Source organism: Photinus pyralis, unplaced genomic scaffold (genome assembly GCF_008802855.1).
Source record: "Photinus pyralis isolate 1611_PpyrPB1 unplaced genomic scaffold, Ppyr1.3 Ppyr1.4_LG4, whole genome shotgun sequence".
NCBI classification, from domain to species: Eukaryota; Metazoa; Arthropoda; class Insecta; order Coleoptera; family Lampyridae; genus Photinus; species Photinus pyralis.
The window spans coordinates 19,870,386-19,887,413 of NW_022170511.1; the positions used below are offsets into that span (position 1 = coordinate 19,870,386).

Below are 17,028 nucleotides of genomic sequence, written 5' to 3' on the forward strand. Positions count from 1 at the left end.
ACAGAATGATATCGTGAGGGTCCCTGAGATGCGCCGGATTTGCAATATTAAACAGCCGTGGGTTTTTTCAGAATGAGCTTCGGGCGCCTTTGATCGTTTCGTTCATGATTAAAAATTTCCAATTTTATTATTTAGCGCCATTTTGTGGATGGTTTTGTAAATTGAAAAGATAAGTAGGGATTAATCCAGGAGAATATCGAGCGAAGTATTTGGTTATTCGGTCATCCTAGAGCTCAGGTTTTGAACTGTGCGAAAATCATACAAGCCGTCCGGAATAAAAATTTTTATCAGGTAATTTTAAATGTTATTTTCTGTAGGCGAATATGGCATCAAGTTTGCGATCAACAATAAGTAAAATACTCCGAAGCAGAATAATTACGGTCCGGTTCGGTCTTAAACCAAGAAGACGTTATGTACAGAAAGTTTGAATGTACTACTCTTTGTGGAAAAATGGTCGTTTTATTATCCTTTATTAAAATTTGAATAGGAGTAGTTAGAAAGGAACGTGACCACGATACAGAATTCAGAAGTCATAATAAATGTATTTAAGTAAGAAAAAGATGTACGGGAACGTGGAATTTGGATCTATTTTATTTCATCAATATATTTTTCTTTCATCGTAATGTTGTCTTTTTGTCTGCAAGTCAAAAGCGAGCCTAAATTTTGATTTTCATGTTTGATAGAAATGGAAAAAATGTTCATAAGACAATTGCAGTGAAATTCATTTCAGAATTAACCTTCAGTCAACTAAAAAAACTTATAAAAAAGTTTCATTTTGCAGTAGAAAGTTCTTCTTAATTAGCACGTTTAAGGGGCTGGTCAACCCAACCCCTTTAATTAATTGAATAATTTAATTTAATGTACGTGAATAAACTTTATTTCATTTACGTATGGCAGATCCTAATATTTATGAACGATCCATGAAGGTTTTTTCTGCACAGACAGAAAGCTATTGCAAATATAACAGAATAACTATGTCTATATTGCTTTCCTATCTTATGGGTAGAATCATACTCGACACGAAAAAGCATGAGGATCGACCAATCGAGTTGACTCCTTTTAGTCTGTAAGTATCGATTTTGACATTTTTTGTGTATCATTTCGTTTTTTGTCCATAATTAAGTAGTGAAAAAACACATTTTTACTAATCAAAATATTCTGTTAAATTGTGCTAATATATGTCGTAATTTTTTTACCTGAATAAAAATTAAATTCACAATTTCAAGACAATACATCTCTTAAGCAACCTTACCATTTACAAGAATTAAAATCGTACTAGATTACGCTGTTAAATTAGGCCGGATGTCCACCGAATCGGGGTGACGAAGATCGGTCCAACTGTAGTCGTATCCAGATTGATCGGGCCGACTAAAATTGGCAATTCATGTCCATAGGACGATCGCCTTTCGAACGATTTTTATCGGGTTGACAGTTGACATTAAATAAAATGTCAAGTGAATCAGAACACAAATTTAAATGTATGTATCGTATGTCCAAGAGTAGTTTTTTCCTTTAGCTGACATTGCTCGGCCATTAATTGCCAAAAGGGACACCAAGTACAGAAGATGTGTGACGGTAGAAGAAAGATTACCAGCACTTTTGATTATTATGACACACGACTGCCGACAAATGATCGTTCAAGAACGTCGGGTCGGGCGAATATAGTCGGTTGCGATTTCGATCGGTCCCGACAAAAATCGAGCCTGTGGACAGGTTTCAATAGGAGCGCACGCGCGCGATCTTTATCGGGCGATTCAAACCGCACCGATCTTGGTCGTTCCGATGCGGTGGACATCCAGCCTTATTAGCGTGCCGTAATTTTCATTGAACCTAATTGTTTTAAATATGATTTTTTCGACAAAATCTAGAATGGAACATGTAACAATATAATAATGAATAAATTAGGCGATCTATAAATTTACTCGTTCCATTGTACATCATGACCGCTTAATGGCTTAGGGAAGATACTGGCGCCAGTCTGTTGGTCGTTAGCTAGCGATAATTCAATCTTAATAGCTTTTTCGTGCCCAAAACCTCTAAGTCAAATTCACTGCTGAGTTTATGCGTATTTATGGAAAGCGCTGAATGTACAGTGTTAAAAAAGTCGTGGGTTTTATCTATGGCCCTACCGCGCGCATAATTTGTTGGTCTAAACGAACCAAATTACCTAGTTATTGATATGCCCGTTAACCTATTAGTGCCATTTTGTGGGGTTGGAAAAGAGTAGAGACAAGTCCAGAGAAGAGAGATTCAAGGCATTAGTTTCGGACCCCGAGAGCATCAACAGCGTGGTTCAAAATATAGAATTTTTTCGGGCGTTCCACGGCAAGCGATCGAGTGGGAATTCAACAATTAGAAAATTATTTAGTTAATCATCTGAAATTTGTGCGAAAAGTTGTATATTTTGAGTGCGTGAACAGATTAACACATTCGCGCAGAAAGACGTAAGGGATTACGCGTGGAAAAGCTTTCATCGTCGAGGACCTTGTAAACGAGGGGGTCGTAATTACCCTCAACTTTTTTTTAATGTTAGTGAATTACTTTCAAAGAAGGAAACCACTGATGATCACTAAAAGGAAAAAAGCAGTTTTAATACCAATGTTTGTCTTTTTAAATTTAACATTGAATAATTAAATTTTGAATGCAGAAGATTGTAAAAGTAGCAATTTTTTTATGAGCAATTTCACATATACAGTGTGTCCCAGGTAGGACGCACCATAGAGAAACGGTAATGTATTTTTTTGCGACAAACTGACCTTTCATATCTCACATGTCTATGTCTCTATACAAAATGCAAATTTAATGTTCTCGAAATAACCATAGATTTTTCATCGAAATTTCCTCTTATTTCCTCAAAATTTCTTAATATTTCACCAGAATATCCTCTAATTTCGTCCATTGCCTACATATTTTTTCGCAATTTCCTATATGAAGGACAAGAATTTACCCTCGTGATCAACCCCTCGACCTTTATAATTTTCATCTCTAGAATGCCTTGGAACGTTTTGAAAAAAGTACGAGCATTAAAAAATTCTAGCCTTAATAAAATCGATTTCCATAGTTGAACTCTAAAAATAGGCACACATAGTATTATAAATTGTTAAGGAAGACCGCGGTTGCTTTTGCGGTCTATAAATTTCAACGTGCTTCCAATAAGCCTTAATTATTTGTATTAATACGCGTGTTAATTGCTGCTTTATGCGCCATATTTGCAAATATCATTCAAAATGCAGGAATTATTAATAATCGCATGCAATCGTGGAACGGCATCTTTGAATTTACAGCTTATGTAGAATTTCTAATTTTCTGTATTCGCTACATGGTTTCGGAAATGTTGTTCTATGAAATGTTGAATTGTTTCCGTTTAAATAAAACCTTTGCTATACAACTAAAGCTGGCAAACGTAATTGCTTTCGTGTAATCGGAAAGGAGCTTTTTATGGATTAGTCCATAATCCTACTCACCGCTGCCAGATAAATGCTACACGCTCTTCTCGAAGAAGATGATCTGGTTTTAATTACTATTTCTCTTAATTTTAATCCAATTGGATATAACTTAAACGAAGGTTTCAATACTGAAATGAAGCCTTAGAAGATTCTGAATAACACCTAAATGAATCATTTATATGAAGCGCAGTTTGATAATTGATGTTAACATTTCAACGTGTAGTAGAGGTAATATTAGTACATAACGGTAAATCAACATCCAAAAATACTTGCTCCGCCGAATGACAAAAAAATTAATTACCTAATCAATGTATGTTCGGTATAATTATGCTAATTTTTTTTTAAATAAATAAACGTTTAATGAAAATAATAGAACAAGAACAAATTACATATAAGAACGGGGTTTTAAAATATAATAAATTTCATCAAAAGAATTACAAAAAAAAGGTAAAGTTATTATTATTATGCTAATTAATTATGCGGTACTTTTTATTTATTAAAAGGTATAGTGATACTGAATTTTCAATGTTAAATTTAATAGTAGCTTTCTAGAGGGGTTGACATTTTTACGAAATTTCGTTAGGGGTTAAATATTAAGTATACAGGGGAGTTATGCAAAATTTATAATAATGTAATTATATTTGAAAAATTTTTCGTATCTCGCCAAATAAGAGACATTGAGGTGACCCTCTTATCTCGAATGCACTGTATGTACAAGGTAGTGTCAAGATACCTCGCTCAACAAATTCCCCCCTACAGCACACTCTTATACGTGAAGATGTAGCTTCCGATTAAAAATTCATAAACAATGATGCACAAAACGAAGAAAATCCAGACACAAACATTGGTGGCGATCAGAAAGCTTTGATCTTAGCCCAGAGACTAATAATTCCGTATCAAAAATTAGCACAAAATGCGAACAATACAATCGCCATCGAGAACCTTCGTTCTGAACACCAAATTGTAACTTTAGGCTAAAATCTATATCTAAAAATTTGCAAAAGCACATAAATTTGATAACTAGGAGGGCGTTGGATACATTTTATGTATCATTTAATTCTGCAACTCGATACCATGAGGAATTATCGCCGGAAAGTTAAAGTTGCAAGTAGGTATTATATTTTCATAAAAACTGACCCGGTTTTGGGATATTTATCAAAACATTTATTTTACCCTTTTAAAGGAACATTGTCAGACAAAAACGAAACTAGTCTGCCCATCAATTTTACCATGTAGATTTACCAAGGCAAAATATTTGAAATTTACAACAAATACAGCTGCGACCGACATACCCATTTATATAGATAATGTATATTTGCATAAAAATACAGACGGATTTCGACACAATTCGACGATTTCATCAAATTAGATACCTCCGCTTCATCTCCTTCAGCAGCATATCCCCCATCGCCGCTGGCGATGGAGATACAATTACGCCAGCCGACTCCAGTGCCGCAACTTTATCGCTAGCCTTGCCTTTACCACCAGATATAATGGCACCCGCATGGCCCATTCGACGACCGGGAGGGGCCGATTGTCCAGCGATGAAACTGACCACGGGCTTGGAATCTCGACCAGTGTTGTGCTGCTTTAAATAATCCGCCGCCTGCTCTTCAGCGACACCGCCGATTTCACCTATCAACATTATACCTTTGGTATTTTTGTCTTTTAAGAAGACGTCCAGGCAGTCGATGAAATCGGTCCCATTGAAGGGGTCCCCGCCGATTCCAACGCAGAGCGTCTGTCCCAACTTCGTTTGTGTGGTTTGGTTGACAGCTTCATAAGTTAGTGTTCCCGATCTGGATACAATCCCAACAATTCCCTTTTTGTGGATCTTACCGGGCATAATCCCGATACGGCATTGTTCAGGCGCGATTATTCCGGGACAGTTGGGACCCACCAATCTCGATTTACCCTGTCGTATTAGACGATATTTCACTTTAACCATGTCGTGCTGAGGTATTCCCTCCGTGATACACACAATTAAGGGTATCTCTGCGTCCATCGCCTCCATAATGGCCGCAGCCGCTTTTGGAGGTGGAACGAAAATGCAGGTCGCGTGAGGTTTAAGAGCCTTCGCAGCTTCGGCTACGGTATTAAATACCGGCAGGTCAAGATTCTTCTTGCCTCCTTTTCCAGGAGACACTCCGCCTACCACTTTTGTTCCGTATTCCAACGACAGCTTGCTATGAAACGTACCCTGCTTGCCGGTGAAGCCCTGAAACATGACCGCGCTCTGCTTTGTCAAAACTAAATTCTTGCGTGTGCTGGCGTAAATGTCGGCTTCTCCTTTTCCTCCGCACGGAGGCGGTGGACATCCACACACTTCATTACTAAAACGTACACGACAAACTACAATTTTAGTCCATCTAAAGAGAGAGGCTTTTAAAAACATGATGTACAAAATTCGGGTATAATTTCGAAAGTGACAGAGACGACTAAACAATCAAAACCCGTCCAAACATCAAACGTCACTAGATTTCCTTCTTATAAAACGCCTGATAGCGGTTCTCTATCATAGTGATCGTGTTCAACTTTGCATTCATGAGTTAGTAATAACTAATAACTCACTTCCCTAATCCAAAATTCATATTCGCTGCTAATGTAGCAGACACCACTGCAGTGACTAAAATGCTTTCTCACCTTGTAATTCGTCCTCTATGCATCATATTTTACCTCAACATAACTTCAAACACCTATTTATTCGAATTCCATTATTTTGGGCCACAAAGTAGAGGGGAACAAGAGAAACATTTATTCCAAATACAGGCCCTCAAGGAACCCAAATTTCCGCGTCTACTTTCATATTTTCTCATCAAGCATAATTTTTTCCACTGCTTTTTTTACCACTATACTTTTCTTGCTGCTGTTTTACCAATAATAAATTTTATCTTTTAGCATCAGATGATTTTAATAATTTTACTTGGTGGTAAAAAGAATTTGTTGTAAAAAGGGAAGGTGGTAAAAATGTATTGGTAAAAATGGAGGCGAATCTTAATTAACCGCGTTGGGCGCTACTCCCCGGTTTACAAAATTCAACCGCGTCCGTTATTTGGCACATATCGCCCTAATGACTTTAATAACTATTTACGCGACGGGAATTCGCATACCTAACTGAAGTATTTTATCGTCTTTTCTTCATACAATAAACTTCAAACAAGTTGTAAATCAGCATATGCATGATTAAATCGCATTTTTGGTAATACAAATCAGTATTTTATTAGCGAAGTCTAAAATTATATCGATCTCACGAGTAATTTGCGCTGCGTTAAATAATTAATATTATTTAATTACAATTGAGAGTACGTCTTTATTTTGTAAAACACTAATCTAACGATAAAATTATAGCACCTCTGAAAATCATATCTAAATTATTTTCTTAAATTATCGATCTCATAAGTAAAGTACTCTAACTCAAAATAGACATAGAGCCTGCACATCTACGCTATAGCAAAAAGCTTTTAGTGAAAATGTTAAGTCTCTAGCTATTGTAGTTGCTGAGATCTCATCCGGACAGCCGGCCGGCCGGCCATAACGAATATAATAAAAAAAATGCGCTAAAAACTAACACATTTGTATTAATTCATTTCTGGATGTTAGTTCATGTAACTGTAAACGCACGAAACATGTTTAAATTTCCGTTTCGAGAAATTACCCGCAATCACAACTTGGTTTTCTGGAGACCGAAAAAGTGCAACTGTCAGACTGGAAAAGTTGGAATGAAATCTAGCGCAGCAACCGAATTTCTTATAATATAATTGAGCAAAAAGTTCTCTCACAGCTTGACTCGTAAAATCAAAACTGTGAACTTGAACCACGCAGTGAATGGGGCAGTGACCAAATACCGAATACATTTACACTTACTCGAGACTAACCCCTTTTTTTTTGTTATTTATTAATTGACGCCTATTCCAATCTAACTTCTAATAATTAAGGCAACCATTTTTATTCAAAAGCCAATGAGGATCGCTGTATTCCAGTGCAAGAAAAACTACGCTGTCCTTAAGGAACTCACGCACGATCATTATATTTCTATAATGCGGACTGGTGGTCTCAGAACTGCGTAAATTTTTTTTGTCTCAAAAACCCTACCTACTGAGATACGATTATCTCCGACTCACTGAAGCTTAGGACTTCCTAAAGCTATTATGAGAACACTACTCTATAGAATTTAAATAAGCAGAAACAACCTTAAGACCGTTATAGGTTTTTTTTTAACTTGAAATGCTTCTGTGCAATGAATTTCTCCATATTGGAACGTTATAGTTTAGTTAATAAAGAAAGTAACTCATTTTTATTATTTATTATCAATTATTTATTATTACTTATTATTATTTATTAATAAATATTATTTATAAATACAACGTTACCACCTAATGAGTTACTTTCTTCATTGAAATGCTTCTTTTTACAGTAATGTTTAATTATAAATTAACACATAAGTACCTATATTAATAACAAATTCTTCTAAGAGATAATTGCTCAAAAAGGCATAGCAGAAAGTTACCCTGGTTGAGTAATCTAGTTACCAACAGTAAATGTGGACATTTTGTAGAAAATATTGATAAAGGAATGTTAACGTGTTTCAATTTCAGTTTTATATAAAAAATGGTACAATTAAAATGAATTGGATAGGGAAACCGTCTTTTGTATCGTACCTGAATTACAATCTTCGTTTTGAACACTAAAATGCGTGCGAAACCGAACCCTTAAAACGCAAGTGCTTTAAAGGTTATGATAAGTAATGTTACTTTACTTCAAATATGACTTGTGAAACTGCTATCTTGGGCCTGAATTAAAAATTTTCTTAGATCGCTTTCTGTAAATGCAAAAGCTTTGTAATATCCCTTGTTTGAAACTTTCACAAACGCACGTAATTTAGGGTATGCTATCAAATCTGTTCCACTTTTTAATCGCCATATTTATATATATATTTATATGTATTTATAATAGGGTTTACTGGATTTTGCACCTAAGTCATTTTATTTATAAAGACACAAAACTCTACATAATCAGCACAAGAAAAAGATGCGTTGTTGTGTGGGACTTTAACTTTTGTGAACTAGCTATTGCTGGCAAAAGTCAAAATAATAAAAAAAGAGCGGACCAAGGATATCCCGTGGATTTCGTAGGATGACCGACTCCCTCTCGCGCCGCAATATTGGAAAAAGGGTACGAAAATTCAGTTTTTCGATAACTTCTTCGGTCCAGCGCCAACTCCGTGAAAAGTAGCTATTACGAAAGTTATAGATCACACAATTTCCTATAACGTTCGTATTTAAAGTTTTTTAAACGGATGAATATTTTACGACCCACAGTCAAGCAAAAGTCAAGAAATTTTTTAATTTGTAAAATCGCAATAAGTACTATTTTCTCCAAATATGGACGTCATTTGTTTCGTGTCTAGAGAGGGCGAATGCGAATTAAAAAATTTCCTGACTTTTACTCGGCTGATGGCTCGTAAAATATTCATCCGATTAAAAAACTTTAAATACAAAAGATATAGGAAATTTTGTGATTCGTAATAGCTACTTTTAACGGAGTTGGCACTGGAACGGAGAAATTATCGAAAAACTGAATTTTCGTACCCTTTTTCCAAAATGGCGATCATCATCAGGACATTCACCTTAACGTACAATTTATCTGATTTGGAACGCGTCACAAAATGGCATATTCCGCGAGCATCTTTTTAAAGTTTCCTATTATTCAATTTACGCGAACAAACCATGGGGTTTAGTTATGACCACGGTGGTCTATACCACCATTAAGTTTTTTCCGCATGTTCAATAATAGGAAACTTGGTCTATTATACCACCGTGGTTATGACTCAGATTGATAAGCGAGAATGACTTTCGCATAATCGCCCGATGACAAATGATGCTTGCAAACCATCTCTAAATACGAAAACAACGCCCGATACTAAATGAGATGCGATAGGTACATGGAGTGAAATCAAAAATTCTTTTTGCATTCCAGAGTTTTCTTATGCAAAATGTATGAACGATATAGCAATTATTTCTGGATATGTACACATTTTTTGCTACGAAATGGTTTTTGTTTTGTATTTCAGAAGTTAATGCACAAATGACCGCAAATTTTACTTCGACTTTAGTGACGTGGTAATAAAAACGACACTGCTTTTCTAAAAATCGAAAAAAATAAACGTTTCCTACCTTTTTTCTCGCGTTCTTTCCTCCAACCCATCGCTAGGATAACCACCATGGCAATTGGTAAAATGAAAATACAAAACTAACGGCATAACACTCACTCGAAATGGACGCACTGACTGTTACTACACGTATACACCAATAAACTGAATTAAGATTTCGTTATCGCTATAAACTGGTCGGCCATACGCAATTTTGAACACGTGTACATTTTTGATGCGCGTCGATATAATTAACAGGTGGTGATAATCCTCATTATTTTAATCGAAATAAATTCTCTTTTGGGAAGTTCATAAATACAATTTGATCTATATCAGAAAAACAACTCTACTATGCCAAATTTAAACTTGATTCAAATTGGTCTTAAAAAGTGTCATCAACTACCTATTTCCACAAGTGTTCATTCATGCTCAGTCAAAAGATAAAAATTCGATTTGTATATTATGAAAAGTAAAAAGGTTGGTCTAATCTAATATTCCGATTTAAATTTACCATCACCGATTTAATTAGCATCTTCGTTCCCATCTTGAGCCGTTAAAGATGGGCGGCCTATATAATTTCACATTTTACAATTAAAATATAAATCAAAATAGCCTAAATATGGAGGAGTTTCTTTTTAAGGCTGGGATCCTTCAATGTATTCTTTACATATGATTTTCAAATTAGGCCAGCTCCTAAACGAATGCATCAATCGCGGAGATTTTTTAGGACGTGTAAGATACATATTGAACTTAGGTCTGGGTATACATTAAAACTGAACTATTTACTTTAAACTTGTAAAAAAAAATAAATAATTTTGCGTGTCGCGTCGACTTTGTGAGGCTATAAAGTATTTATTCCTAATAATTTAGTAATGTAATAGGTATCCACACCTAAGTTGGGGTCTTCGTCAATGATAACTGAAGAAATCATCTAAATTAATGCATTCGTTTGGGCACTGGCCTTAATCAAAATTTATTTGACACGATATGGTATAAGTATCTATTTTGTAATGGCCAAACTAACTAAAATTGTTTTTGCTATTTTTACCAGAAGCAGCGTATATCAGCAAAACTAATAGGTGCATGAGAAAGGACCGCTAAAATATTGGGAGCGATTTCCAAACCTGCCTCAGTATCACCCATCAATACCGTAGAGAAAGTCCAGAAGGTGGAAACTATAGTCGGTTTTACGTCATGTCTAATTAAATTAGTATGGGGAAGGTTTTGTGTTTTTGTTGGTTATTTTAACGACTTTATTAGCAATTATCATCTGCTGTTTCGCAGGAAAATCTTTCACTTTAACGTTAAATTTATCTGACAGGTAACTTTCATGGAGTCAAATGTATTTACATGGAAGGTCGATCGGAAAAATTCAAGTGAACCATGAAATTGTAATATTAATCAGATCAAGCACTAAACACAAACAGCTACATTCAACGCACGAAAGTAAAATTTTAAAAAATGTGGCACTTGTTATTTGGAACGTGTCACAAAACGGCACATTCCGCGAATATCTTTTTAAAGTTTCCTATTATTGAATTTACGCGAACAAACCATGGGGTTTAGTTATGACCCAGATTGATAAGCGAGAATGACTTTCCCATAATCGCCCGATGACAATTAGATGCTTGCAAACCATCTCTAAATACAAAAACACCGATACTAAATGAGATACGATAGGTACATGGACTGTAATCAAAATTTTTTTTTTGTATTCCAGAGTTTTCTTATGCAAAATTTATGAACGATATAGCAATTATTTCTGAATATGTACACATTTTTCTTGCTACAAAATAGTTTTTGTTTTGTATTTTAGAAGTTATGCACAAATGACCGCAAATTTTACTTCGACTTTAGTGACGTGGTAATAAAAACGACACTGCTTTTCTAAAAATCGAAAAAATATAGGTTTCCTACCTTTTTTCTCGTGTTCTTTCCTCCAACCCATCGTTAGGATAACCACCATGGCAATTGGTAAATAAAAACACCAAACTAACGGCATAACACTCACTCGAAATGGACGCACTGTTACTGCACGTATACACGAATAAACTGAATTAAGATTTCGTTATCGCTATAGACTGGTCGGCCGTACGCAATTTTGAACACGTGTACATTTGATCTGATGCGCGTCGATATAGTTAACAGGTGGTGATAATCCTCATTATTTTAATCGAAATAAATTCTCTATACAATTTTATCTCTATCAGAAAAACAACTCTACCTGCCAAATTTAAACTTTATTTAAATTCTTAAAAAGTGTCATCAACTATACCGATTTCCACAAGTGCTCAGTCAAAAGATAAACATTCGATTTGTATATTATGAAAAGTAAAAAGGTTGGTCTAATCTAATATTCTAATTTAAATTTACCAACTTTTCACCAATTTAATTCGCATCTGCAGAAAAGCCTTCTATACTATCCAAAAAGTAGGCTTTGTAAAAAAAAGTCACACATTTCCATAAAAGTACAACGTTGCCGGCACCAATTTTTACCAAATATTTAATCAATGCTTAATCACCTTGGTTAGTTAATCAAGGAGTTTTTTGTTTTGTGCATACCAATTGAATTTAATCAAAGGTCTAATTTAATCATACTGATTAACTAACGGCCTAATTATTTATTGTTTCTGCATTCGGCCCCTAGTCAGTTACTTTATTATGTTATTAGTTTAGTTTATACGAGGTAATGATAAACAATATACCTACCCTGTAAATTGATTTTCGTTTTTGTAGAATATTTTTGTTATTATTATCATTATTATTTAAAAGCGTTCGAAATTCGTTAAGAAAGTTATCCTGAATGCGCTTTCATATTTCTAAGATACGCACCCTGAAGCTTTTAAACTCTTTAAAAAGTGATCAGAATTCGCAAATAGCCCTCACAATCCTCCAAAAGTTCTCCCCTGTTTAAGAATATAGGGCTTTTGTGATTCCTAAGGGGTCTTTAAGTAATCTTTAAGTCTGTTTGAGAGCTTAGGTTTCGTTAGTTTTAAGGCATTCTGGGAGTCGCAAATAATCTCAAAGAGTCTCTAAACCCTATAGATTCACTAGAGCTTTGTATATGGTTTTAGATCCTTTACACTCTTTATTTAGTGATAAAGACCTAAGCTCCTACTGATATTCATAGAGTACTCATTAAAAACTATTGGGCATTGCGACTTGTGGGTAATGTTTAAATTAATCAATTCAATTAGAATAAAATTTGCTTCTTAATTTAGAGCTGTGCTACGTAATAACAAAACGGTAACCAATTCCAGAAGGTTAAGGTGCACATCGAAATGCCTTATGTACATTTACGAGAGTGATGAGTATAAATTTTAATTGCATTTCCATTAACAGATGAAATTTGATCATTTGACACGTAGAACTAGACATAACGTTGCCAAGTCCCAACATTTTTGGGTTGTAATAAATTAACATAATTTTATACTACTAACTATAGTAATAGATTAAGCCAATGTCAGATCTTGACTCGTAGTCTGAATTAGTAGATAACCTAAAAACGCAGTTGCGAAATAATTAATTAATATTTCTTCTTAATATAATGTTTAATGGTGCAGATAAACACACGTCGGTGTCGAAAAATTAGGGCACAGCAAGCGTTCTTTTACATTCATATTTCGTTGTTAAACGAAATACGTTAACGATTTTAATTCTCGCTCGGACTAAACGTTTTGGGTTATTACCGTGTATAGCGGATTACGCTCCGAAATCTCCGTAACGTGGGGCCGCCGAATAAATTTATGACTTGCCAATTCAAAACCACTAATGTGGGCTCATAATACTTTAACACATAAATAGTAATAATAATGAAGCGTATCTGTCCGCGCTTTTTGATATAGTGAGCGCAGTTACATGAAACGAGGATAAAATGGTTTTATAACTATATTGGGTTATGTAATGCGTATTATTCAAATAAATGTTCTTATATGGTATTCCATTACCATATAACAAATTGATGTAGTATTACTTACAAATCCCATTAATCTCAGTCGATGCATAAAGCTACTTGTTTAATTATTCTATACTCCTAATGTTGTACAACATTGTTGCTTGAAGCAAAATTACGATGGTACGAAGAATAACGTGAGCACAGGTGATTGAAACATTGTTTCGAATTCCCAGTGGGATTAAATTTGCATCGAATCGATGAATCAATATCAATTTTTTTCTTAACATACGCATTTCCATATTTTTCACTTGTCACGGAAAAATTAGCGGCGAATGGGGACAAAGGAACCACTGAAACACTGATATTCCGTACTTTTCGGACACCCTGTATACAATAAAGGGTTCTTAAAAACTATAATGGCGCAAAAATTTCTATTTGTTGTGTATTTTGAGGTGGCACACTATTTGTTAAATTCACATGTCTTTAGTTTAGTAAACTTTAATTAATCATAACGCAGAAGTACAGAGAACTATTTATATCGAAATTAATATCCTAATTGAAAAGCGATGCGTAACTAACTAAAAAGTAATAATTGACAAATCATTTTTTTTCTTAGCAACAGGGCGCTAGATTTTTCGACTTAATTCTAATTTAAATTGAGAACATAATACTATTTATGGCGCATTTTAGCGTATGATGAGAGACATTTCTTTTGAAAACGTTAAGTTAGCACCCCCACTTTTTAAAAATTGGTTATGGATTAATCGTAACGGCGGCGCTGACTTTAATTCAGTGGCGCAATTGAATGCATAACCAGTGGCATAGATACCGGTAGGAAAATACGTTACGGGAGTTTGCGTTCACTTGGCCCCTCCCAAATATATTTAAGGATAACCAAAAAACAAGAGTGGCGCGAAGATATCTTTTTAGACCCTCCATCGGAGAGCGCAATCGGGGGGTTTCTATTTAAAATAGATTAAATTTTCATATTCTCAAAACTGGTCCAAATTAAGTTGGCACTATTACCAACTTTCTTAAGTGTAGAAATAGAAAGTCGGTTAAATTATCGAAATTGTGTATTTCTTTCTACTGAATCCAAATCTGTAATTAAAAAAACAACACAACATCGTATCCTTCAGATAATAACCAAAACTTCAAGGGGCTAACTGATTAAAGTTTGGTCATTGGGACTTCCTGTCTGCCCGTCTGTGTTTGTTGTTAATTGTCTATTGGTTTGAAACAGTTTATTTTTGTTTTGTTAAGAACTTACTATAATAAATCCTAGTTCCAGTTATGTTTTTAAATACCTACTATAATGTATTTTTATCATAAAAAATCAAACGTAAAAATAACGGACTTCGAATGACCTTTCAAACAAGCTATTACTCGATGCCACTTGTCATTTAAAACTTTTAAGGGAATGACCCCAGAGGGTGAAAGGAGGTGAAGTAGTTTTTGGTTAAAAAGTTGTCCGCCTTGACAAATCTTTTGACGTGTCTCGGCGTTTTTTCCTTTAATCAGTGGTTTTCGATAAATCCGTGGTGGGAAGTTTTCAAATGAATACCCTGTATACCTACTTAAAATAGCTGTAATGACAATGAAGCAAACGTTGAATATGGAATATCAATAATGTTTTATTTGTATCTACTCGAATTACAATTCGGATTACTCAGAATTAACCACTTACATCTAGAATTAGTTGAGAATTAACGAATTATTCGAATTATTGTCAAAATAGGTACCTAGTATATCGACGTAAGTAGTTGTTTAAATTTTCGAAAGTGAAGTCCCATTTATCACAACAGAAAAGATGGGTAAAGACCTATCTGTAATACAGAATGTCCCAAGAAGAATTCGTACACCTCTAAAAATCGGTAAAATAATAATTGCTGATGGATTTTTATATAGGGGGGAAATTTTTAGGTTGATTCCTAGGTTGATTCATTTCGTTCTTAAATACCCATTCGAATTTCGTGAAATTCTTATTCCATTCATTGTCCGTGCAAGGATTGCAGTCAAAGTTTTTTTTTGAATTTTTAAACTAATTGCACACATGTTAAAAGATCGCCAAAGACCAACTTTCATGCAAAGTAGACATTTTCTTGGGGCAGGAATTTTTAAAGAAATTATACAAAATTGGAAAGAGCATACCCAAAATCGTAAACAAAGACTTGCTATCCTTCTTGATACGTTTCATGGTTCTGGAGAAAAAAATGAAAAAGAAATGCAATTTTGAGGCGAAATATTATCGACCCTCGTTTTATTTAAAAAAAAAGGTGTTTTCCGTTGTCCCTTTATCATTCGATTTTTTTTAAACAACTCAAATGTAACAAGTGAGTAGCAGAAGTCATTTGAGCCTTATTTTTTACATGTTTTTTATTAATAATACAGCTGCTACGTGAGTGCATTAATACATCCACCCGAAGGCTTGAGATCTCAGCACTTAATCGTCATAGAAGGCTACGTTTATTATTAATGTTAATGTAATACTTGTTTAGCACATGGGGTGAGTAAAACAAACTTTGTCGTGTCTTCTCATTTTTTACATTCGTTATCGAGGAGACTGCTTAAAAATACGAAAGTTATCTTCTCAAATTCGCAGTAAAAATTACATTCATCGATGCATTATCGACCCCTTAAGTATGTGAATTTTGATGATAGGTACTGCTTCATTTTTAATTATTTATAGATGAGGTTGTAGATTAAATTTGAAATTTCAAAATTCACTTTTTAATCTACAACCTCAATATGTGTGAACTAAAAGAACTTACTCCAAGTGAAGACAAAATGAAAGAAGCTTACCTGAAACAAAAAAAACACAGTATTAAGATCATATCTTACACATTGGGCATAGTTCAAGTGATTTGTAACAATAATATTAGAAATAAATTATTGGTAGAACAGAATTTATACATTTTACTGGCACATGTGTAAACGTTAAGGGCAAAGGGAATAATCAGGAAATTGCACTCAACCCAAAATTTGAGGTAGGCACATAAACAGTCATGTTGTAAGTATCGCCTTCGCGTGAGGCCACTCGACCTATTGAATAAAGAATGAAGATTGATTAGTAATTACATTCTATGCAAATAAAAGTGTACCTATGCATCCTTCAAGAGGAGCAAAATTATTAAATATTCCGATACCGAAACGCTAAAGAGGTCATTAAATCGATTTTGGTAATCAATCATCTTTCCACCAACAGGTTGTAGTCGGAAATTTAATCATACTACATATATGAATATTAATTATATTACTGTTTACCTTTAAACGAGAGCATTTAATTCCAATCTCGGCGTGTAAACTTTTAATCAGTTTAAGTTATTACTGCAGCTACTGGCGGGTGCAATCTGTTTTTGACAACCTTCTTAAACAGACATATGTTAGTTACGAGTTTGTTTAATCTACGTGCGTTTCACGTTCTGATTTAGCAAGTGCCTAACGGAATTTCTTTTACAAATGCCAGTTGAATGTTCTAAAGTTCTTTTAGTAGACCCACTTTTTACTTCTTAATAAAGGTATATCTAAACGATAGTCCT

At 34.5% G+C, this 17,028-nt stretch overlaps 2 protein-coding genes across 3 annotated transcripts in view; both read right to left on the bottom strand.

Annotated features, from left to right (window-relative positions):
• The window catches only part of LOC116168786 (leucine-rich repeat-containing G-protein coupled receptor 4-like), a 125,502-nt gene extending 113,869 nt beyond the window's left edge, over nt 1–11,633 (bottom strand). The window contains exon 1 of one of the 2 annotated variants that reach the window (XR_004144838.1): nt 11,512–11,633. Coding sequence is in view for 1 of the 2 variants with exons in the window: in XM_031484768.1 (XP_031340628.1) it covers nt 9,620–9,705 (86 nt within the window). In the remaining variant the exon portion in view is untranslated. Of the gene's footprint in view, nt 1–9,619; nt 9,725–11,511 lie in introns of those variants that run through there. The other variant, XM_031484768.1, reaches the window with a different exon arrangement.
• Nucleotides 4,738–5,897, bottom strand: LOC116168785 (succinate--CoA ligase [ADP/GDP-forming] subunit alpha, mitochondrial-like). Its single transcript, XM_031484767.1, has one exon. The coding sequence runs from the start codon at nt 5,839–5,841 to the stop codon at nt 4,807–4,809; it is 1,035 nt and encodes a 344-aa protein (XP_031340627.1). The 5' UTR covers nt 5,842–5,897; the 3' UTR covers nt 4,738–4,806.
• Nucleotides 11,634–17,028: the final 5,395 nt, after the last annotated feature.